The sequence below is a fragment of the Zonotrichia leucophrys genome, chromosome 11 (assembly GCF_028769735.1).
Source record: "Zonotrichia leucophrys gambelii isolate GWCS_2022_RI chromosome 11, RI_Zleu_2.0, whole genome shotgun sequence".
Taxonomy (NCBI): domain Eukaryota; kingdom Metazoa; phylum Chordata; class Aves; order Passeriformes; family Passerellidae; genus Zonotrichia; species Zonotrichia leucophrys.
The window spans coordinates 12,260,616-12,286,578 of NC_088181.1; the positions used below are offsets into that span (position 1 = coordinate 12,260,616).

The following is a 25,963-nucleotide window of genomic DNA, read 5'->3' on the forward strand; positions in this document are numbered from 1 at the left end:
CCCCTCCACTCCTCGCAGGGTGAGAGGGTTAATTGCTTTGGACTGAAACATTACAGCTTTTGTACTCCTGCTTCCTACTGGCACATTGAGTATGCAGAGATGCTGAGTGCACACACCAACAGGAGCCCCAGCACTGGGAGCAGGGATGAGAGCAGCCCCAGAGCTCCAGCCATGGGATGAGAGCAGCCCCATCCATGGGATGAGAGCAGTTCCAGACCCACAGCCATGGGATGAGAGCAGCTCCAGAGCTCCAGCCATGGGATGAGAGCAACTCCAGGCCTCCATCCATGGGATGAGAGCAGCTCCAGCCATGGGATGAGAGCAGCTCCAGACCCACAGCCATGGGATGAGAGCAGCTCCAGACCTCCCAGCCCTGGGTATCTGTAGAGCTCCTATCTCTGGCTTTGAAAATCAGCACTGGCCAAGTGAGACCTTAATGCTAATTGCTGTAGCATTTCACTGTTTATCTTAGGCGAACTAGCATTACCAGTCATGGTTGTTAACAACCTCAAGTGGCACTTTATTCATCTATCAACAGCCTTACCCTGTGAACAAGCAAGCAAAGAACTATAAACACCCACTCCAAAGCCACTCTGTAGGTTTAAGCTGAAGCCCAAAGAAAAAAGGCTATTCACAGATCATCAGAGAGCAGACAAAATACAACCTCCAAACCAATGTTTTAATCTACAAAGTTTTATTTGTCTTTTTAAACTTGTAAACCATAAAAAGAGCTTATCAAATATCTGAAATTAGTACAAGAAAAAATGATGAATCATAGCAAACTGCATTTGTAAGGTCCAAATTCCAAGACATGCATGGGGCTCTTCTGCTTCCATTTATGAAGCTGAAAACAAATTTGGCCCAGTTTGTTAGGTGCTTTATTAGAAAATTCACAAAGCCTCAGCATGCTATACTTCGTGAATAGAACAGAATGGGAAGGATTAATGCAAGAATAAGCACTCAGCACCAGACGGATCTGAACCCCAAATCTTCACCCACAAAATACAACACCAAAGGAGTACATACATCCCTTAGCTGGTAGCCATTAGAGGCAGCTTTGTCTCTATGGACTAGGCACTCAAAGGAAGACACACACCCCACCTCACAGACATGTCCTAGAAACCAGAAAGAACAATGCTCACCATTACCACTGTGCCTGCTATTGTTAATGTTTGCCCACTGCCAAATTTATGAAGCCCCTTAACATTATGTCTTCCACATCCTTGAAAATCTTCTGGAACTTTTGACTCTCAGACCCCAGAACACCAGCCTGATGAGACAACCAACAAAGCCTGTCTGTAACTGTTTGTGGTATGAAGATTATCCTGTGTCAGTAGATTTCACAGGCACAGTTAGAACTTAGTGTTTAGAAAAATCAGGACAGATACGGAAACTTTGGGTAACATTTGACCAATTTCTGTGTGATTGTAATCAAAAAGAACTGATGTCACTGTTCAAAATGTGTTCTAAGGAATATCTAAAACATCTGTAGAAACACCTCTGCTTCCAAAACCATTTCCCTCAGCTTGGACAGGGACTTGGGGATCCTTCCTTATTCTGCCACAGCCCCAGTGATTATCTGCACCTTTACTGCCTTGTGCCTCACCCTGCACGCTGGAGATTCACCTCTTAAAGAAAGTCTTTCAAGTTTTCCCAGTGAAAAGCATTCTACAAACTACTGCTGCTGTTTTATGAGCAAAAACTGTACCAGAAGAGATTCATAAAAGCAACATGAATAAGAATTTCTCCATACAGGATTTTCCTGCCTCTGGTGTGTCTCCCCCAGCCCCTCTGTTGGACAGTTCTGTGCTATCCCTACACTTCTCAAATCCTTCCATCCTTCCCTTGCCAGTCTTTCTCCACAGCTCTAACCCTCACAGTAATCTGGTGAATAGTCCTTAAATCCTGGTAGGTTAAACCAAAGAAATTAGAAGACTTCCTCCATGTGACTCCTATCATTTCAGCTCATTTAGGATTGAGTTGTCTAGAAATATATAGAAATATAAAAGCAAATTAAAGCATCATTGAAAACATCATTATTTAATAACTACAATCCAAGCTCCAAATAGGATGCATTTCAACGCATATTGAATAATTTCAATATAATTTGGTTTTCTCTATCTGTTCCTTTTAGACCATTTTAAGCACATTTTAAATGTGCACAGAACAACACAAAACCCCAAAGCAGACCCTTCCAAATCAAATCAACTCAACATCTGTTCAAATATGCAAACAAAATACATTATTATGTCATAAATAGAGGCTGGTTTTGCTGGTAAGTGCATTAGGAAAGATATCTTCTTCCAGAAGCTATTTAGAAAACACATTAAGTTCAATTTTCAGTTTATGGATTTTCAAACATGTTTCTGCTGGTATATTAAAAAAAAAACCAAAACCAAAACCAAAGAAATCTGACAATTAATAGGATGCTGAATAAGACTTGGTTCCCAGCAAAGCCATGAATAAGTCATGTTTGAAAATGTATTTTCAGATCTTGATGAATTGCATCAAGGTAATTAAAGGTGAGACTTGATTAGCTGACATGTTTCCAAACATGAACATTCTTGCCTGTACTCCAGGCAAAAATTATGGTGAATGTTTTTGCAAATTTTCTAGCATGATGAATTTTTCGCAAGTATAATCTAGGCCCAAAGGGGCCCAACTTTCCTGTTAATTGGAATACAAATGAAATCTGTCATTCAGTAATTGAGGTACACGATGACATATGGAGAACAGTATGCATTCATCAGAGCTCTGTGTTTATGTGGCAACTTGTGGGCTGCTGAGCACACACAGTGCTCATCCCTTTAGAGAAAATCACCTCTGTCAGAGTCCATCTTGTTCCACTCACTAACTTCTGCCAGAGGACACACACACTCACACACACACATACATATATATATACACACATATTCACACACAAAGCACACACCTTTAAAGTACTTCTCAGCTGAACATTGCTGTTCTATCCTCACAATGACTAGAGTAGAAAAACCAAAATAGAGGTCACGTATTTGGTGATATATTTGGGGCTGCTCTGCCAGTATGCCAGGAGATTCTGTACCTCATCATCCAAGGGCAGAACTGGGTCTCCATTTCTAACAATGACTAAATGATATGAGGCTGTTTCAAAGACTTTTGCAAGTGCCTTGAGGGCTTCCAATGACATCAGTGTAAAGAGTATTTGCTGCTAATCTTAATTAATTTACCAGCTTGATCTCTTACAGCAAAACTTCCATTTACTATTAGCAAACCCATCAGCAGTAAGATGCAGAAGAAATAAATACTGGAGTTACTGGATGCACATTATGTAGATTTCAAACCCACCTTCCTGGAATGAAATTATAGGCACCCTGCAGCCAGCGGGAACCTGGCAGCCTTGCCAGAGATTTCACTGGGACAGAGATTTTACTTCACAGCCTTAGCTTAGGTTAATTTGTATTGTGAGAAGATCTTAGCAACCTTTCTTTTCAAAACACTGCCCTACCCAGAACTGCAGCTGGTAGAGATGAGCAAAAGTTTTCAATTTAATTTTTTCAGCAAATAGTGCAAACTTCAGGATTGACTTCATTTTGCTGAACTGCCTTATGTAAAAACAGAAGAAGGAAGTGAAAAGTCTGGAGTTTTCATCTGAAATTACTTAATGCCACTCCATTTTCCTTTTCAAAATTAACAATATACTCAACTCTGGTATGTTTTTCTTTGGAAGTAAATGTTTTGATCAACCAGAAACTAAACTCTGTCAAATTTTGATTCAGCTATGGTTTTGAACAACCTAAACCAATATTTTTATTTTTTTTAAGGAAAAGTTTTCAGAATTAATAGCAAGATGAAATATCAGTTACTCAACACAGGTCCAACAGCAGGGGACAAGAAATTTAACTTTGAAACTTGATATTTTAAATATTAGACCAAAGCATACCCAGCCCATACGTAATTTCCTGATCCTGTTCCCAAAAATGTTAATGCAAGCTCTTTCATCAGTGGGATCTGCAAGCACTGACAGCAATTGCAACAGGCCCCTGAAATCCACAACAAGAAGAAAGAAATATACTTTCTGAACTAGTAAAACTTTAATTAACAGGGGGTTCTCTTGGCACAGTTTTTGCTGTTAAATAAATAAAGCATTTAGTCAAAACCATCTATATTTACTATACAAAATACTGAAAAGCAAACATATTTAAAAGGTACAGAAATTTAAGGTTTTGTGAAAAGAAACTGTGCTACATGTTATTCACACTTATAATGCACATAACACAACTGCAACACAGTATTTAGATACTGTATATTCATACATGGCTGGTGTAAGGTTTTCATAAGGGGATGCCATGTTATTAAGATGCATTTGTGTTTCACAGACTGTGAGCAAGGCAGAATTTGTTTTTTGAACGTCCAAATATAATAACCCAAACCAAAGCAACGCCAGGCAGTAACAAATGGTCAGTTGTGTTCCACATCAGAGGCCACCTGGCACAGCCAGCACTGCACACCTCTCACTCAGATGGATTTTGGTAGTGGTGCTGTTTTCTTTCCCACCAAAATATCTTTGGGTGAAGAAGCAGTTTTACCCCTTTGCTGCCCTTTTGTAGAAAACCCCACAATTCTGAAAGCACTCGAGTTTTCCACAATGCTTTCTGGTTTTCAGTAACAATCTGCATTTAAAAAAATTGACAAAGAACAATTTCCACCTCTCAGTCTTTGTGGCATATGCTCTGCTGAAAAGAGAACAGCTTTAATTACTTCTTCAAAGCAAATAGCATGGCATCCCTTCTGAGATGGAATGTACACTGTGTGTTTGCATGCGGTATAATGTAAGTCACTTGAATACATCAGACTTTTTTAACACTATAATATAAATAAGCTTATTCCTTCTACTAGACATATAAATGCCTTTTTTTTTTCTTTTTGCAGTCCATAATTATATATACATTGAAAAAGAATGATACACAAGCAGCAAAAAAAGGCTTAGACTAGAACAACTCAGTGGTAACTAACCAAATTTGTGGCCTTTTCATATTCTCAACACAGAAAATTCTGCATATAAATATTTTTGGACTTTAAGAATTTTAAAATAAACAGAACAGTATAGTTGTCACACAGATCAAACACATTTTAAAAACATTTTGTTAGATTTTACAGAACACGCTGTTGACAGCTAAAAAAAGTAAAATAAAATAAACCAGATTTTTTCAAGGGGACAATAAGTCTAAACATCTGCTGATTCAGGGAGACAAGAGACGGACCTAATTACCATGAAGCAGTGATTCCATTCCAATTCCATGAGAAGGCAAAGCTTCCCCTGTTCTTTACAAGGTGATGTCTCTGTGTTCTCAGAAAGGACGACATCCCCCTAAACCTGGTCAGCAGTAAGGTAAGACCCCATTTTGGACTGATCAAAACTCTAGTCAGAAAACAAAAAATACCCCAATCATAAAGGGCTTATAACAATGTTGGATAGTTACATTTTACAATATATACTATTGACAAAATACCACAACATTAAAAAATAATTAAAACCAAAAGCAAATACATTTATAGAACAATTATGTCTTTATGTAGGAGTTCTCTAATGTTCCAAAAGAAATGTAGGTGTTTTCCAGTCACTTTCTACCTGCAAAATGGTGATCTGTACAAAACCCAACTGAATCTATTTTAAATCTGGGCTCCACAGAAAGCAAAACTTCAATGCACTGACCCTTTTTCTTTTTTTTTCACTTTTCCAATTTTCTTTTGACCTTCAAATTTCTCAGCAACCATTAAGGTCTTGTGAGTGTGGTCTGATTCTCCTTCATGGAATGGAAGCCCTTTGATATGGAAAAAGTAGAAGAATCTAGGAAGATTTTGAATGATATTTTTATACATGTCTCTAAAATGGGAGAAGCACAAATTGATAGGTGCTTGGGAAATTCAAACTGGAGGCACCAAGAAAATGCCATGGCATATGTTTCTAAAAAGTCACTGTTGTGGAAAAAACAAATATAATGTTAATATTCAAACCACAGATTTCTAAAACACAACAAAATGTACCTGAGAGTGTGCATATTTATATATATATATTTATATTTATATTTTATATATATTTGCCAACATTTAAAGTGAGAAAGTATATTTTCCTCAATTCTTTCTCAAAACAAAGAACTGTGGATTTAAACAAAACAAACCCCCCCAATCAACCCCTCTCCTTCTCAAAGCCCCATGAATGATACTTATGGCCCAAGCACTAAAGTCTAGTGCTGCTCTGGAAAGCCCCATTTCACATCCTTCTCTTTTCAAATAGTACCCCAAACAGAGTGGAGAATAAGCAAAATAAAAACCAAAAATAAAAGAAGTATATTTAAATATTACCCAGTATATAACAGACTGTACTTGTGTCAATGAAGAATCTCCAAGAAAATAAAGTGTAAGTCATACAAATGTAGCCCTGTTGACAAGTTTAGCTAATATTTCCTTGCAATTAAGATGATTTGAAAGGATGTGAACACAAACAGGCTACACAAACACAGTATATTAAAATTCCCCCCGTAGCACATTACAATCAATAAAAAGAAAATAAAATCTGAATAATACTAGAGGTAGCAGCTGTTTGTATTTTCCATTATCTGAGTATCTCTGGAGTCCAACCCTTCGAACATTGCTCCCCTGATGAAAGGCTTGTGTGCGATCAGCCGGCGTACAGCAGAGTGGAAAGCTGGATGTCTGCAGGAGTGTTTGAAGTATCTTTCTGAGTACACTGGAAGTAGTACTTGTACAGAAGTGCGTTGACGACCTGTATTAAATCACAGCTCAAAAAGCTATGGCTGTTTGCTGTTTTACAAGCCACTTAAAACAAAAAAAAAAATATCCACAAGGTGTTTGAGTAAGCTATGCGGTTCCACAACATATAAATAGGGTGAGTTTCAAGAGTTCCATATAACCTCTAAAATATATGCTAGCTGAATATTAATGGAGTAATGATAACATTAATAATAGTAATGCCTTAGTTCTGGTATCACAAGAACGCATTTCCTTCATTTGGGATGATTCCTGGAGGGTGTTGGTGGGATCTCTTCTATGTCTGGTAGAAGTGGTGGTAGTGGTGGTGGTGCTCGTGGTGGTGGTGGTGCTCATGTCTTTGTATCATCTGTCCCACTTGGCCTTCATATAAAATGACTGTGGGCAGGTCTCTCACATGCTCCTTTTCCACAACCGTCCCCGGAGACTGGAAGGTTTTGCACATTTGGTGATTCTCCTTCGCCCTCTGCTTATGCTTCTTGTGGATCTGTTGGGACTGCAAGGGAAGGTACGGGAGGGTCTGGCCCACCCGTGCACTTGGGGAAGCCATGGGCAAGGGCACCCCTTGGAAAGGTTTATTCCTAACTGCCCTTCCAGGATGCACAGGGGCGACGTTTTTGCCCTGGGCTTTGGGAGACCTCACAAAGTGCTTGTTGGAGTCCTGGTTCCGGAGCCTCTGCTGGATTTCTGCAATCTTGGCATAGGAACTTTCAGCCAGATTGACGTGGTTTGGATCCACCACTTGAGATTTCCTATGGTGAGCATGGAAGGTCTCAGGCTCATGAGAACGGGATCTAGTTTGATTCACAATTCTGCCTGGTGGGTCATGTTTTTGAGCTGCTGGAGGAGATCCTAGGAAATAACAAGCTGAGTTAGTCATCTAGTATTTCAAAGTTCTAATTAGTAGCATGCAGTTGGCAGGGATAGCATTATCGGCAGAACAAATTTTTCCTAAGGAAGTGAATGCAATTATAGCTGTCTAGTTTAATTACACTTAATAATTCTGGCCAGTAAATAATACACAAATATGAATACCTATCTAGAGAAGGCTGAACACACACTGTATGTGTATGTGTATAAAAATCTTTATGTTACCAACTCTTGGTCATCAAATTAACTGTCAGGGGAATAGTAAAACCCTGGCAGAGGGCAGGGAAATGAAGGAAATCCAAGTCTCTTTGATGTGGGGACTAGAGCCAAAATTCCAGGTACAAACACACATTCTCCTATTTTTGGGTCAGTAGTGAGTATAAAATATGTGCTGGTCTCATCTTGGGAACAACCTCCAACATCCAAAAGTCAATCCTTACCTCACCCGTAGACTAAACTTAATAATTTAGATGTAAAGATTGTTCTCCTAGGCTCAGCTCCAAGTTTAGCTACACAAACAAGTACATCAAAGCAGCCTTGCAGCACATTACCCACTCTGTAGTGATACCACCTTCACCAGTAATTATCTTGCAGTATTCACAGTCCTATTTCTGAGTCACTACAGACAAATCACACAGCTTCACAATTCACTGTCCCTGGCATGGAACATGCAACTGAAGGAACAAAAGATTACGAGGTTACAACATAAATTACCTGGCCCAAACTTTGATGTGTAGTTTTCTATTCCTGCAAGATCCAAATAGTGGTTTCTCCTTTCAATGTTCTCATCAACACAATGACGATAGCACCCACTTTGCTCTGGATTGTTCTCACTCTGGTGGTATCTGTCAGCAGGAAGCAAAATTACCATTCAGCAGAACTTCTTTAAAGTTCTTATCACCATCTGCAAACCAACAACTCATGGACCCTTTGAAGTGACAGGAAGTGCTCACAAAGAAACAACAAACGCTTGAAATGTGGATGACCAGACCTGCTATGACGATGGGCCCAAACTGACTGTTCCTTCCCCTCACATAAATCAACCCTGGTGTTGCAAAGCAAAGGAGGCTTTCCAATTGCATCACATGTGCAAAGGCAAATAAAACCACTCCTAGCATTTATTACTTTCTGTCTTAGGGCCAAATCATTCAACCGATTCTTCAATTAGGACACGCCAAAGAAAATCTGCTGTTTGATTCATGACCATTCCCAGCACTGTGAGGAAGTGCTGGGGTAATCCAGATCAATGTCCATGTGCTCCTGCTTCAGAAAGACAGGCAACAGCACAGGTGTAGCAACCAGAGAGAGCCTGGGAAGAGAAGGTGTTGGCAGGACACTCAGAGGTAACTGCTGCTTTCCAAAATATAATTAATAAGGTCAGATCAGACGCTGGCTTTAGAATCTCAACTCCTTTTCCTGCTCAGCTTTGCAATTTTATTTATAGCAGAACTATTTCCTGAGAATGAATATCTGAAATACCATTCATTTATGAGACAGAAAAAAATCAGGCAGAAGTTTACAGTATTGTAGCCCATAATGCCAAACAATTTTATTCAGCAATTTAAATGAGAAGTCTGCAAAGATGAACAATATTTTCAATATAACAAACAGTATAAGCAGAAAACCCTTGATTAAGTTGCTGTCATTTAGACAATTCAGTCTCCAAGACCATGAGACTGGCTTTGCTATTTCTCTGTGCAAGTGCACTGATGTCAGCCCAACACCAGAATTTGGCCTTGTATCCTACACCAGTTACTAAATATGGGCTCTGTCCTGTATGGTGCCCAGTACTCTGTTTTTAGCCTATTAACACATTTCTAAGTTTCCAGAGGCTGCTGATCCCCTGAGCTTTGGCACAAATGGCTTTCCTGGTCTAGCTTGTACTGTTCAGGGACATTACAGAACTGAGGCCCCTCGTGTCTCTGTCACGCCTGCAGTGTCTTTTATCAAAGTCACAAGACTTGACCTAACTGGAAGATCATTTCTGCTCTACTTTGATAGAGGTAGAGTCTCCTGAATGGAGGAGAGTCTGCCTGGAAAGCAGGTAAGGTTTAAAGATTCTAGTCAGCTTTGAAAAGTGACATGGGCTACTCTCAAAAAATAAAAAAAAAGGAATGTCCAGATATTCTCTACATTTTGGATACCTAACCAACTCAGCACCTTTCCTGTATCAGACACAACTTTATAGGTTGTTACACTTTAGCATGTCAACATAAAAGATCTCTGGGGCTAGAACTTGCCTAACTGCAGTTGCCAGGCATGAATCACCTACACAAACCACTGGAACTTGAACCCATGTGCTAAAGACAATTCACAGTTAACCCAGAAAAAACATCATTGAGTTTGATCCAACACAATTAAGCAACACTGCATACAGCACTGCTCTTGGAAATGAAGCTAACAGGGAACCTGTTATTTTGTTACTGTAATAAATTAAATCTCTCATCAAGACAGAGGAAAAAAATTATGCCAGTAGTGCCACAGCCCTACACTCTAATAACTTTCTTGCATGCAAGATGACGTTCAGCAATATTCATGCAAATACACACAGCAAAGCAATTATCCACTGATGAGAGATGTGCTCAGTGTCAAAGGAACTCCAAGCACTTCTGAGAGCTGCAGTGTCTGGCCCCCAGGCCCTCAGTGCTGCCCTGCAAACACATGGGAGCCCTTGGGCAGCCACCAACCATGCATCGAGGACTGTGTAAAAATGCAGGGCTGTTACTGGGCTTGGGCTTGGTAAGGCTCTGGTTTTAATAAAAAAAGGGCATCTGCTGGAGTGTTTGCGGGGTGGATGGAAGTCCTTTCTAAAATCCCCACGCTGATGTGTCATCCTGATGGCACACAACAACACAGCAGGAAGGGGGAATGGAGCACAGGGCAGAAAAAGCAGGGACAGCCCCTGAGAGCCTCACTCACTGAGAACACAGAGTTTAAGTCAGCCAGGGAGAGCCAGGCTATCTAGCCATGAATCTAGCTACTTATCTAGATACTCATATTAGCCCTACAGGTGAAAACTCCTGCCTGGAGCCTTCAGCAAATGAAAAATCCAACCCATCTATCTCCCAACCTTCAGGACAAAAACATTTCTATCCATTTTATCTTGAATATTAATCACATCTTGCCTAGAATTCCCTAAGTGACTGAACATGTGAAATGTGTGCGCTTCTCACAAGCTCCCATTGCTGCTTTCAAAGGGGAAGCAACTGCATTATATTGTGAGATTCTGACCTGAGCCTCAGCAGCTTTCCTGAGGGTTGTCAGCCTGGGCAGAGTGCACAAACACCCCCGAAACGCACACAGTGTGAACAGCACACTCTTCATCCTGTCTACATTTAGTGGGATCCAACACAAACTGGCAGCTGCTGACCATTGTCTGATGCTGATCTACTCAGCTCAAAACACAGATTTTTCTGGGAGGAAGCCTATCACCAAAGGAAGGAGAAGGACAAACATTTTGGTCCAACTTTTGATACTTCCATGACTGTGGATTTAATTGGAAATGCCTGCTGTTCATAAAAACACTACATTTGCAGAGCCAGGACTTGAAGATGGATAAGAAGGGGACTTCAAACTGAAAAGGGATTTTTGCACTAGATTATCAAACAAAACCAATCTATTGAATTCACACAGGGCAAAACTTTGCTAATGGGCAGAGGGAATCTGCACACCACATCTAGGCCAGCAAGTAAAACCACAGAGTATTCTTCAGTTCATAGAAGATTCTGTGCAGAGTTGCTGACACAACATTAATAGTAATTTTATTCTTCTTTTAATCTGAAATTTGATTGTACTGGGATTTGCTGACTGGGATAACTCACTAGCATTTTTTCTCCATCCAAAAAAGGGAGGTACTGTTCTCTTGTCAGTTTCAATAAGACTGAATGCTCCTTCTCCTGATGAATTTGCTATGTATCCAGACAAATATCCCTAAATCTAAGGAAAGCCAAAAGTTTGTTGTTTTTTTTCTTTTTAAAATTTGCAGCTGAAGAAACAAACATAACTAATGAGTCAATGTCATCGCTGTAACATTTCAGCACACACCTCCCTCTGCCTTATGAGCAGTTTCTGTTATGAAATGTAAAATCCTAAAATATATCAAATACGCACCAGGATGACCTGTTAGCATTCTGCTTGGGTTATGAGCTGGTAACCAAGTTAGCCCATGCAAAGCTTGGCACTATTTGAGTTGATGAGTGAAAAAGATGTGCTGGAAGGAGGACAGAGAAAGGCAGGAGATGGCCTCTAAGGAGTGGAAAAGGTTTTAGGACACTTTTAGCCAAAAAGCTCTGCTATTAACCTCACTTATTTGGAGATGGCATCTAAAAAGACAATTCAGATCCTCCAAAGAGCTCATAGAAAAAGAAAATTCCAGGATTTCTTTTTCTGTTTTGTTTGTTTTAATATAAGTATCCAGCTATGGAATGTGCTCTTAAGTCCACAATGAAAACTTCTGTATTTCTTCTATTTAAAAATAATTTTAAAAAGTAAAACATGCAAGCAAGGAAGGAATGGTTGAGGTTTCCTCAAAGCGCCTGTCAGGAGCCAGGGTTCATTCCCCTTACCTGAGGGAAGCTCTCTGCTTCTTCTCAGAGCTTCTTGCTTCTTCATTAGCTTTGTTTTCAGCTCTGTGCTTGGCACTCTGAAAATCTGCCAGCAGAAAGTACATTATTGTCATACTGCTGTCCTTGCTGATCAGCACAACCAACATTCCACATTCAAACACCTCTGTTTGTGTCAGCAGATCAGATGCAATGCAGCATTTCCTGTAACCTCCCCAGTCCTGCTTTGCCCAAAGGACAGATTTTATTCAGAGGTGGCCTGGACTGCAGGATCTCAGCCAGGGCACTCCATGGGCAGCCCAGGTGGAGCCACACTCACCCTGAGGGCTCAGAGCTGCCCTAATGCACCACAGAGCTCCCCAGCAGTGAGAATTTGCCTGTGTCTGCTCCTGAGAGAGTGATTGTTTTATCAAAATTGAGGTGACCAGGCTTTCCTTTTAGATCTGATGCGTACATTTTCTATTAAATATTATTTTAAATACTTCTAAGTATTTCAATTTATTACTACTCTACCTACTGAAGTAATTATGCTGATACAATTATTATAACAGTGAAGATAAGTTAGATGAGCCATCATGGTACAAACACTCTTATAAGGGCAGACTATGCCAGCACAGAAAATGTACAATTTTTATGCACAGATTATTTAAGTTTCCTTATGCTTAATTGTTTATTTTACCCAGCAGCACTGGTAGCTATGCACTGGCAAGAAACATTTTATACCCCTACAGCTCCTCCCACACAAACCAAGGGCTGCGATATCAGCAGAGATAGAGTGGTGCAAGTCAAGATGTGCCTTGCAGTGCACAAAGACAATTACACTACATTTGGGTTACTGCTGCTTCCAAAAGAAGCCATCCATCAGAAGGGGGAACCCTCATTTGCTAATGAGACTCTGAAAGGAGGGCAGGTACTTTTACAGTCAAGATCATAAAGCAGGCTCATGGGATTTAAAAGACCCACATAATTATTTGCCTTTAAGTATATATGTATTTGTATTAACAAAGCGTAGAGATGGATTTTCAAGGGACTCTGGAAGCTTTTGTATTTTTCCAATGGCTGATTGCACATCCTTACCAGTATGATTTAACAAGATACTCTTTTTCTTCTGGCTGCTGTCTGGTGCCACAGTAAGTTTCACTCTCAGAGTTTTGCTGGAACTAGGAGAATGGTTTACTGATGCATCAACTACCTCATAGATGGTATGAAGCAAGCTGGTAATGTCCTGGAGAAGGATTGAAACACAGAAGAACACAGCACTGTGAAAATGGCATGAAACCCACAGCTCCAATGCTTACAATTGTTTTTGGTTTGGCACTATTAAATGCTGAGCTATCCTCAGAAGTCCCTGAATTAGAAGACTTCAACTTGCACAGTTACAATCAGGAGTGTTACAATCTTCATCAAATGGGTTTATGAATTGGGGCAAAGCAGATAAAACAGTAACAACAGCACAAGATCTGCAGTTTTCCCAAGCTCTGAATCTGCAAAATGGTATTCTGCCTTCTTTTTTCTTCAATTTACACAGAACCCAGGGATAATCATTCATACTCCACTAAAAATTGAGTTAATGTGGCCAATACATCGATCAAAGAAAATCTTGGGCATCACAGTCTTCCTATTTGTTTGGTTTTGTTTTGGTGGGTTTTTTTCACTTGGTATAGTTAAATGGTTGATTATTTAGAGGAAAATCAGTAAGAAAAGTGGCAGAACTGTAAACCTCAGGCTTGGAAAGAAATTATGTCTGTCTGAAAGTCACCCTACCATCTGTGTTTAGGGGTTTAGGTAATTTTGCAAAATTCAACAGTTTTAAACACACATTTTGAACTGCAAATATTATCCACTCAGGCCTTTTACAGAACCTTCTTCACAGATCTCTTTGAAGGCAATGGGATGTGATCAGAGGCTTACATGTCTGGCTATATTGGAAAGAACACCAGCCAATTTTAACAAGGCAATGGTTTTAAACAGGAGAAACACTGTTTGGTAGCTGGTGATGCTCAGAGGTCTCCCAGATTGATTTACTCCAGCCAGGCTCAAACAGGGCACTACCTTAAATTGCCACAATGAAAAAGGGATCTCTTGGCTCACTGCTTTTCCACAAAGGGATTTTACCCAAACTGGTCTTGGGCACCGAACTAAGGCCAAAGCATTCTGATAAATCATTCTGATCATTGCAGGCTATAAAGAGCCCATTGTATGCATATCTGAGAAATCCCCCCTGCTGGTCTTCCTTTTCCTTGATCTATCCTACTACCTAAGCTCTTTCCAGATGCCTGCAAGCACAAAGGAAGTAGCTAAATCACCTTTTATTAAGTATAACTGGTTCTGAGGATTAAGAGTCAGGTCTATAAAAATTCAAAACCTCTACAACTTTTCCTTTGCTCAGGAGTCACACCTGTAACATGGGCAGCTCAAAGTTTAGTATGCCCTAATGGAGCCTCCCACCACTTTAGAAGTCAATACACCACACAGTCCTCATTATGGAACCAGTTTGATGACATAGAAACACTAATTTCTACTCACACAGAATTTCGGGAAATATTGACCTTATGGCCAGGACCAATGATATTATGATGAGTGATTTTCCAGCTCATCATTAGGAAGAATGAATAACTAAATCCTAGAGCGCCCAGTTAACGTGTAACCTCTCTAACTTTTCTGCACTCCAGAGAATTTCTCCAGACCTGTAGGTTCAAGACAATATTCATAAAAAGAGAACAGAATATGAATTTTTTTCTGTCATTGCTGCAAAAATCTGTATGGGCTGTTATCAGTAGCTGCTTTCCATGCTCTTGACAATCCCTGTCTAAAGCTTGAGTGTGGGACAGAATACTCTGTGTCAATCTGGTGGGCACCTCACAGCTCTTTAACGTCTCCATTCTCACATGTCCACCCTAATTTGAAACCTAGCCAGATCTCTAAATGTGGCCAGACAGAGCCACATCCAACAGCCAGCTTGAAGGGCTGAATTTTTATTTCATCTAAGAGGAAAAACCCAGGCAAGCACATAAACAGACAAACAAGCCATATCTGTTATTTTATACACCCTCCGTAAGTCATGTTCCAGGAACATTGTGCTATAATCCCACACTTTGATAAACCTTCTCCTTCAGCAAAACACTTAAGCACAGTATTTACTCTTAAATGGGCTCCATACACGCAGCACATGGGTGAGTGGGGCTTTTCCCACACATTCATGGACAAGTGTTGGTTAGCCAACATGTCATCTTTCCACACAAGGCTGCTATCAAGAGGTTATTATCAACTCTTTCACCCACAATAATCTGCCCTTCTTCCTTTTTTCAGCTATGCCAGATAGTTGTAAAGCCAGATGTTTGTACATCCAGTCTATTTTAGCTTCAAAAACCAAAGACAGAAAATCCCCCACTGCCCTTTTACATGATTTTTTTCAGGGTTGAGGTCTAACTTGCTAACTCACTGACAATCTGCCTCTTGTGTTCTGTGAGGGTCTTTCTCAACAAGCTGCTTGACTCAGCAGTTTAAAAACTACTCCCAAAGGCTTTCAGGGAAGGCAAAATGTGGCATTTGTGTGACACATACTTGGCAAATCACAAATATGGGCACATGCATGTCACATCAGGACAAGTTGCATGTCTCAGCCAAACAGGCCCATATTAACCCAAATTAATGTCCAGGCTGTGAAATGACTGCACAGAGGACTCAGCACCCTTGTGGACTGACACAGTGCTGCCTCTGCATTTTGTTATGTGTTTGAGATGCAGCCCTGAAGTTTCTGCATTCTGGTGCTCACACTGGATGTGTCCCAAGATCAAGGTTAGGGACAGCCATGAGCAACCACTCAGTGCTTATGCTGATCTCCTAAATACTGACAACAATGTTTTCATTACAGGATTCATATACTTGTGGTCCTAATTTGGGGTTGGGAATTTCAGCAAATTGGTAGCTCTGATTTGGTCAAATAAGGCTGCTAGGGTCATTCTGTCTCATGTATACCACGGTCCTGGCTGAGCAGGTACCAGCCTCAACAAGGCAGCCTGAGCCTCCTGTTGCTTCACAATCATTGTTTCACAATGATAACACAAGAATTTCTGAGGCACTGATCTTCTGAGAATGGTCTTTGTCAATGAAATCTGAACTGCCACTAAAATTCCTTTCTCACAGCCCTGTTTTGGCAGCTAATATGGTAATGCTTTCTTGTCAAATTGGTAGCAATAGACCATTGAGGTATATGTTACACATTCTGTATTTTATAGCTACATCTATATTTACCCCAAAAGTATTTTCATCTTCCAGTAGCCTGCCAGCAGAACTTGTTTCCCTTGAAAGCTGTCCCACTGAACATTATCTGTATTTAAATTCATTAAAAACTGCCTAAATCCATTGAGACAGCTGTACCTTCTACACCCCAGCCTGTGCATTTCACCATCCTCAAGAAATTTAGCATCAAAGATCAAGAATAAAACCTAGCTAAATGTTCCTCTTGTCTGATACATAAACCAGCATGGCTCAGAGCCCACCTACCAAAGAATCAAACTTTTATGCACAATGAATGATGAGTTTTACAAATCATGGCATTTTGCAACTGTTTTGCTTTAGACTACTTGGCCCTTCCCCCATAAAAAGTGTATTTTTAGACTACTATATTAAATGGGTAAGGAGAAGCAAGAATGAACAAAAATATTTCTCTCCTTCATAGCAAATGGAATATATTTAGAGGGCAGTATTCTGCATGATTCTAACTTCTGAGGGGCTTCTGGTATGCAGAATTTCTGCTGGGATCTCTAGGTTAATCAAATACAAAAACTGAAACTAGGACATTTTTCCACAGAGAGGAAAACAAATGCTCATTGAGTAGTACCCAAACAGCCAGCACATGCCATACCCAGATTTACTTGTTTTTTGCTTATTGAACACCACAGTTGGTTTTTCCATCCTTTTTTATCAAGCAGCCAATGCAACAAAATATATTGACAAGAGAAAATTTAATATATTGCCTAAAATATTTCCATTTGTTAAGTCCACACATGTATGCTGCTCTCACACATCCATCTGCAGAATACTTTATGGATCTCCAGTAGGAGATTACCAGCAATTTATAATGTTCAGAGAAATTTGTAACATTCAGAGGAACTAATGGGTCTGAAAAAGAATGAGAGCACCAAAGCATTGCTCATTCCTTACAGAACATATGTGAGACTGAGAAAGTCCCTATTCCAAGTATTATTTTCTGGTTTTAAGGAATATTTGTAGTACAGGGATGACCTTATTTTTCCCATATTAGCATAGATTATCATCACAAGACTAGTGAGCAAATTAGGGTTTTTTATAGAAGACACTAACAGATTTTTCCATTAGAATTAATTTAACAGAACGAGACATTTGTACCCAAAAAAAGCCAACCAATAAACAACGTCCAAAAACCCCTAAACTACCAGCCTCCCCTCAGACAAAAAAAACCCCAAAAAACCAAAATACCAAACAAACAAAACAAAAAATACCCCAGAGAACACCCCCTAAACCAAAGAGTTCAATAAAATGGAAAAATTCAGTTTGAGTCTTTGTAGCTTGCCTGAGAGAGAATTCTTTGACTCTCCTTAAAACCAAGACAGAAAGTTATATTTTTTCTTAATATTTCTATCAAACATGAAGTCATAATTTCTAATGACTGAAGTGATAGCCACAGATACAAAGAGGCACTGCTACTCTGTCCATTGGTTTCATTGTTCTTTCTATATCCTGAGTCAGCACAAACACAGTGAAAACCAACAGATTTCAAGATAAGGGTCAGGCTAATAAATGGTTGACCCAAAAAAGCCAATATCCTTCCCCAAGTCAATGACTTGGTGCTGAGCTCTGGATGCAGATATAACCTCAACCCTTTTATTCATCACAGTAAAGGAGTAAAACAATCTAAAAAGGGAAAGAACAAGTCACAAAGGAAACATAAGAGGAAAAACTGGGTATTTAATGTAAGATACAAAGAACAATTTTAGCATTAAAAATGCATGAAGAGAAACATCAATATCAGTTCATTACTTTTCCCTTGGAAAAACATAAATACAAATGTCTCATTTGTACTTTGTTTGTAGTCTGATTTCTACATACAGCAGGATGCTTTTATTGCAACATCAGCTCTGTTTGATCACATACATTTTTGAATCATTCTTATTTGGAACACAAAAGGAACTTCACTTGCTATCTGCTCAAAAGCTGCTCTAGAAGAAATTTCCTTTTTTTTTTTGGTCCTGACAAGCAACTTTTTTTTGTGCTTATTCCTGTGCAGTCACTCACCAAAGAAACTCAATATTACCAGGAAGAACTGGTTACAAAAAAAAAAAAAAAAAAAAAAAAAAGCTAGTGTTTATGAAGCATAATTACATTCAGAGAGCTCAATATAAAACCTCATGGATCAAAACACATTAGTTCAATTATCCAAGTTTCAAGTCCGATTACAAATATTCATGTGAAGATAATTACAGCGCAGCTGTCAGTTCTAAAAAGCCCTGCTGTACATAATGAATTGTCCTCTTATGGCTTATGGAATGAAGGGAAGTGGTATTAGCCAAGTTTTGTAATATACATATTACAGCAGGAAAAGTTATCTCTCACTAAACCAAAAAGGACTGAGAACTGGTCATCTTTATGACAGAAAAAGCAGAAGTTTAATAACATACAGTAATGTTAATTTACAATTTGCCATCCCAGTAATTATGCTTTCATAACGGGTCTATCTCTTCAAGAAGCATGACTAGATGTGAATTTCTAAGGACTATAGAATAAGCCATGCAGACTCTAGGAGGAAATCAAAGCAGCATTAAGTTCTGAAGATGTTGTTAGATCCAGGAGAAATTTCACTAAAATGGAATTTGAATGCTTTAGCAGTGATCTGTCATTCTGTAGAACCCAAGGGAAGTTGTATCAACAAAGTACACACCTTATTTACAATTTTTATACATTTGAATGAAAAAGCCAATTCAATCCATCAGTAAAATTGCTCCCCATCTATGTGTGTCTTACAAACTTAATTAAACACTAGATTCCTTTAGAAACTCTCTGGCCATGAGGTACAATGTTTTAAACACAATGACTTGGAATCAAATGAAATAGATGTGGGTGGGCAAGCTACTTCTTTTCCACTGTCTCACTTTTACAACGTGGTGAAAAGCAAGAATAATGCTACTGACTTCTTTTTGCAAAGCACCTCCAGGTCTACAGGTAAAAACTAACTAAAAAAATCTCTCTGTTAAATCCAGATATAAATCCAGGAGACATTAAAGGGAAATCCTCCAAGAAGGAGAAAAGGTCCATATTAAGCTTTTCTCACCAGAACACTGGACCTTTGTTAAGAAAAGCTGACTGGTTCTGAATGCATTTTCATCAGCTCACTAAAGGGCACTGGTACAGATCTGCCTTTTCCTCAGACTGCCCATTCTGTCCCTGCTCCAGCTATGTACTTCACATACTTTTGACTGAAAACATGTCTCTTATTAATTTTAATTGAAACTATTCAAATGTTTAATGTTCCCCCTGGTTAAGTCATTTGCAGGAACAGGAGCAGAGTTGCTTAGCGAAGGACAGTATCAGGCACACTATGTCTGCCCATCTCCAGGGGCCAAGAGAACAAGAAATTCTATGTCATATTAAGAGACTAAAATTCCTCTTTTGTGGCCAGGATAATCTGTGAGCTGCTATTGTTGGTCATTCTTGCACAAAAAACCCCCTCATAAATTGCACCTGGATTCAACAGAAGATAACCAAGAAGATGGCTTATACAAATGGCCCCGGAACCATTTGCAAACGAAGTGTGTGACATAAAGGGGAATATTTGGAATGGTGCATACTTCTCGTTTCTATCTTTGGTCACATGTAAAGAGCTGAAAATTATCAACCTATTTGGTCCCTTGGTTGAAAGAATTTTTTTTGGCACAGGTTTAAGCCTGAATGTAGTAACCTCCAGACCTCAGAGCAGTATAATATTCAATCCCTGCACAGATTTGGTTTCAGTTAAGCTGTAGTCCGCTCTTGTAGCAGGGAGAGGTAGAATTTGGCTGTAACATATTCTCAAAGTACAGTCAAATTAAGCTCTTTGGTGTACCACATAATCACAAGTAATTATTGTATACATACTTGAAAGCATATTCTCGTTATGTTCAGCACATGGAACCCCCACTGACATTAATGGGAATTCCATGCCTGAATGTAAAAGACACCCATGTTTGTGGGTTTGGGTTTTGTGTGTTTTTCCCCTATTTTTGAGAGTCACAATAATCTTGTAATGAAGACTCAGCCTTGGGTCTTGAAAGACCTGGGTTCAATCTGCCACTAGGTTCTTGTGAGACTTCAAGCAAGTTATTTCATTTTTCTAGTCTCTGTTCCACAAACATTAACAACTACAGTACTACTTCCTCACCTCACCCATCCTTCCTGCCCTCTCTATCTCATCTTCCTATTTGAAACTCTGGACTTAGCCTGCAACTTTTCATCTGCTTGTTCTTGTGCACGAGGGGCACAGATTTCACTTCACTACTCAAAGCACTATCAGAGTAGAGACAATAAAAATAGCCTTGTAATGATGTTCAAATACATGTTAAAAACCCTGAACAACCACCACCTTTGGCAATGTCAAAAGAAATTTGCTTCAGACTTTTTGGTGTCTAAGGCCACTACACTTTTAGTATTTGCCCTATTGCTTTCAAACAGTTTTTAGTAATTGTCACAGGCACCAGCATCAGATCTAAGAGAGAAAAAAGCCTTTGATTTTCAGCTGATTATCTAAAGACATGGGAGTCAGTAAACACACATCGCAAAAATCAATGACAGCAGACGGCATAAATCCCTAGTAAAAGACATCCTTCTAGAAGAAATATTATTAAATTTGGGCAGAAATAGTTCTCAGAAAGATCTATAACCTAATCTATACATCCTCTTATTTGGCTTGAAGACATCCTGATAATAAAAAATACACACAGGTATGCTTTGACAGCCATTCTTTATCCAGAAAACATCATCAGTGTTATTTATACTTGGAGGGAAAAGGCAGAGATCAGCCCAATATTCATAAAAACAATAGAAGAGTATAGTTAGTACTGTTGGAAAGAATGTCAGCAAGCAACCTTGCTATTTGGTTAGCTTAACTCTGAAAAGCAGGAGAGAAGCCAGAACAATATACATTTGCAGGGGTTTATTTTGACAATGTGTTTAGCTGTTCACTTGTTTCAGATATTTTTCCTCCTCAAATGCCAGTACTACTTTTTAAAGGCTGATCTCAGGTATTAAACAACAACCAGCTTAAAAAATGGTACAGTAGATCTGAAAACAGCAAACTACTGGTGGGATTGTTCCTAGGAGGGAAGGGTCCATGGAAACTGCTGTTTAAGTTGGCAGGACACCTCTACTTCATAGTAGAAAAAATGTTCCTGTTATAAAACACTTCTCTCGTCAGCAAGTGCTGCACATAGAGGGGCAGCTGTGCTTTGCTTACCTCACGTGTGACTCTTCCGTTGTTATCAAAGTCATACAGAGTGAAGGTCCATTCTTGCCTGTTATCTTCCTCTACAGACACATCACATTGCAATTCCTAAGAAACATGCAAAGAGCAGCTGATTACCTACAGCAAAAGGCCTGTTTGCAGAGGAGACCCTGTGAGATGCTGCTTTCTTCCTTCCTCCTTCCCTCCCTTGTGGGAGGAAGCTCCCAGGGTATGTCCTGGAGACGTCTCTGTCCACCACAACAAAGAGGTCCCATCATAATCACACAACACTCCTAACCCTCTGGGCTACACCTCAGAGATTTTACATCTTTCTACTACATTGTAGAAAACAGGAAAAGGTACAAGACTGTTCCCTGAAGCTCTTGAAACATGGTAAGAATCCCCACTAAAATGTGAGAAGGAAAACTACACTTAACTCAGGAGGAAGAAGACAACAGAAGCAGAGGTGGCACACCACAGGGCCAGGAGCAAGGATTGATGCAGTGTGGAACAGATCCCCACCAGAGAGACCTGTCCTCAACACAGGTATTTGACAGGAAAAGGTTGTCAGAGTTAGTGCAGTACAACATCACTGAAGCTCCAAAACAGAGCCTGCCTTGGAGCTGGCAAGAACAACCTGGGAGTAGAGCCTGCTCCTTGTTTTAACAATGCTTCTGTTAGTGAGAGTGTGATCTGTGGAAACCTGAAAGAATCAATTTGTTAAAGGGGGAAAAAGTCCCCAAACCAAAACCAAGAACAAAGGATGCACTTTGACTGACTCCAGTCACCTGGGTGCAAATCGTTTGCTGCCTCTCAAGGCCTGTGCAATCAGAATTATCCAGAGCCACAAAAAGGCAAAACAGAGAAGTTACAGTGTAATTAAAATGAAAGTCACTGTATGCAAGTAAAATAAACAGCCCCAAATAGCTTCAGCACGATAGACCTCAAAACACCTGGTTGATCTTCCGACTTGAAACCAATTCCCTGCAGCAGCTATGGGCACCCGTCCCCTGCCGAGTTCAAAGGCAGCTCCTCTCACTCCTCTCAGTCTTAACAAGCCCGGCCCAGAGCTGCCAAGTGCCCCACACTCCGCTGTGGAAACACAGTCTCGTATTACATAAACATTCCTGGCACCTTTAAAAGCCAAATCACTTTCACCTCAGGTTTAGACCCCTTGTCCCAACACTGCGTTTCTGATTCTTTTATACCTTTGAAGCATTTACCAGTCTCTCAGCTCCCAGCTTACACTGCTGGAAAACTTTCATTTGTAGAACAAGGGAAAAAAATATCAATACTTGGTTTCTTGCCACATATTAATACTTCCCTGTCCCACATTGCCTAACATAACATCTTTATGTGAGGATGTGCTCTGCTTAGTTAAGAGCCATGGAAACCTTCCGTGCATTAGTCACGGTGCCTAGAACCAAGTGCTAACCTTTATGGCATGCCAAGAACTACTTGGGAACAAGCACAGACTTTGCTGGTACAGTGGAGCTCCAGCTACTCTGGCACCAACCATGTTGACAGGTGTCCTCCAACGTTCAAATGTCAAGGCACTGTTAATTGCAATTTATCATGCCTTTCCTGTCTGCAAATGTCTGCTACTTGAGGTAGAATATAAAATAGGCCTGGAAAAAGAGTTATAGCTGTGGGGGGAAAAAAAAACAACTAGGAAAAAAGAAAAGTCACCTCCCCAGAAGGCACAAAAGCAACACCTGAACTACCCATGGGAAACCGACCTCCCTCTAATCTGCTTTAAAACAATAAAATATAAAATTGTGCCAGAGTGAGATGGAAAAGAACACTCTAGCCATGCTGCAAGGTGCCTGCATGGTCTTTGAAACATCAACTGAGGAAACACAAAGCTCATTACTCACAGAGGCTGACAGCACCAAAAGGCTGGAGTGCAGAGAAGAATATTTGTGCTATTTTTTGCTGGTGCCAGAATATCTTCCTCCTCACCAAGACAGACAACCTACTAGCTGGGTGACTGCATGTTTCCATACTCACATTAATGAAAACATTCCTACAGAAACAAAATCTGCCAACTGCACACAATGTCTGACAGTTATATGATGTTCTACAGATGCAAGCCTACCAGGAATTAGCCCATAGGACTCATCACCCTCCTCCTTCTGCCATGTGAGCAGATGGGTTTCCTAAGTAGCAGGTCAGGGTTATTTCACTTTGGAGACCTGGGCACTGAAGATCAATCACTGCAGAAGCTGTCACAGGCATTTTTTACATCAGGCAGATTTAACCATATGCAATAGCACATTAAAGTCAATCTAAATATTTGATAATATGGTAGCTGGCCTAATAAATAAAGGGTTAAACTGAAAACTTCCTCTTATGATGCATTTCAGATCCTGCAGAGAAATAACCATCATTTGATTCTCTCCAAACCTGGAAATAAGTGTCACTAATCACCTCATATGGAGCACTGACAGTAAGGCACTGATTTGTGCCACTTCTGCTGCCTCCTGTACCACTACAAACACTGGGAGCAATAAACATGCATCAGATGACACTATTTGGTCCACAGGTTATTTTTCTACCATAATTATGTCAGTACAGTGGAACTTTAAAATACAAAGGACTTACTTCAAATTTCAGTTGCTTCTTGGAACCTGTGCGTGTGTCACTTTCTTTTTCTGCTTTCTTTTCATCTCCACTGCAAACTCCATCTGTCTTCTCTGGAGGCAAAGCCACTGCGAAAAGCATATTTAAGAAAAATGATTATAAGGAAATGTCAAAGCAGGCTCATATTTGCAAATCTGTCTTTATATTTAGGGTGAAATTGATATCAGCACACTTGTATGAGAGGATCATTATACTTGATTTGCTTTTGTGTTCACTACACATCTGGGATAATTTCAGCAGACAATCTACCAACAGCTTTTGGTACACAGCCTCTCCTACAAACATCAGTAGAGTCACAGGAAGTTCAAACACAGTATTATGAGAATATAAAATAGCAGAACTGTTACTGCAAATAAGTTGAATAATTTGCAAAATATTGAAAGTTTTTGACATATTGCAAAAACCCATCACATTCACCAGCAGTGAGTGAAGTAATGAAGCTGAAATAAAGCCCTCATTCTGTTCCAGTTTCACTCTTCAAACACACACAAAGGTTAGTACCTTCCAAGAAGGCAACACTACCTGCCAAATAGGTTAAGCTGCATTTTTTCAATGCATGAAATAGCATATTTCACTCAAGTTTCAAGTTAAAACATCAGGCACTTGCATAAATCAATAGCACTCATAAAGAGCATCAATATTAATATCTCTCACAATATATATCAGATATACAACAGAAAGATATATGCTTCTCATGTGGATTAAAAGACAAAGGTCTAGAACTTAATAGCTGTTCCTTTGGCTTCTGCAGGGGCATTCAGCCTTGCACATGATGAAACCCTACATCTGAAGAAAACTAATCCTATCTTCATTAGCATTATGAAAATATATACAAACTTTTTAACCCTACCCTCAGACTTTTAGACATGATTTTTTACAGATCCACACACCTCTGCTAACATTATGCCCTCACTCCATTACATATAGCAGCAATCCTTTCAACTCCCCAAAACCCAGCAAACCTGCAAAAACACAGGTCCTAAAGTCAGCCTTTTCGTCTACCCAAAGCCTTCATCCCAATGCCATGTTAGGAACAGTTTCTTGGGGATGCCTTTGGCAGCAGCATCTCATTCAGTGCCAGTTCGAACAAGTCAGATTCCTTACAAAAAAGGTGACATGATGATCCCCTCCAGTTCAGGGTGGCCCATTTCAGATTGGGTTTACTGGCTCTCCTGGTGTCCCACACTGCTGAGCTGCCTCCCAACCATTCTCACAGGAAAGCAAGTCACTAACATGCTAGAAGTTAAGATACTTGATTAGCCATTTTCCTGGGCTTACTTTCATGTTTAAAATAGAAAAATTAGCTTCAAGAAACCAACCAACCAACAACACCAATAAAAAACCAAAAGCAAACCACCAAAACACAAACCAAAATAAAACTCTTACAACTCCCATTACCATAGCCACATACTCCCAGAAATTCCAGAAGATTTCTGCCCCAACATTCACATTGTCACACTGCACTACATTTGTTTGTTTAAATTTAACATTATTGTATTACTTTTGTTTGTTTGTTTTCAAAACTGTGGTATGCAATATAAGATGGATGTACAGTAAAGAAAAGGGAATAAATTTGAAATGCAGACCTTGGGAATTTCCTGTCTTGTGATACTTACTGGTGGTTTTGAGGTTATACTAACACCAGCTTCCCAATACATGTAAT

The 25,963-nt window shown here is 39.7% G+C and overlaps 1 protein-coding gene across 1 annotated transcript in view; it reads right to left on the reverse strand.

The window, feature by feature from the left end:
* Nucleotides 1-742: 742 nt before the first annotated feature.
* The window catches only part of NKD1 (NKD inhibitor of WNT signaling pathway 1), a 109,054-nt gene continuing 83,833 nt past the window's right edge, over nt 743-25,963 (reverse strand). Inside the window, exons 5-10 of the mRNA XM_064723269.1 lie at nt 24,262-24,368; nt 21,670-21,765; nt 13,281-13,428; nt 12,207-12,291; nt 8,356-8,486; nt 743-7,623 (exon numbers count right to left, since the gene is read on the reverse strand). Of these exons, the coding sequence (XP_064579339.1) occupies nt 7,049-7,623; nt 8,356-8,486; nt 12,207-12,291; nt 13,281-13,428; nt 21,670-21,765; nt 24,262-24,368 (1,142 nt within the window). The 3' untranslated portion in view covers nt 743-7,048. The remainder of the gene's footprint in view (nt 7,624-8,355; nt 8,487-12,206; nt 12,292-13,280; nt 13,429-21,669; nt 21,766-24,261; nt 24,369-25,963) is intronic.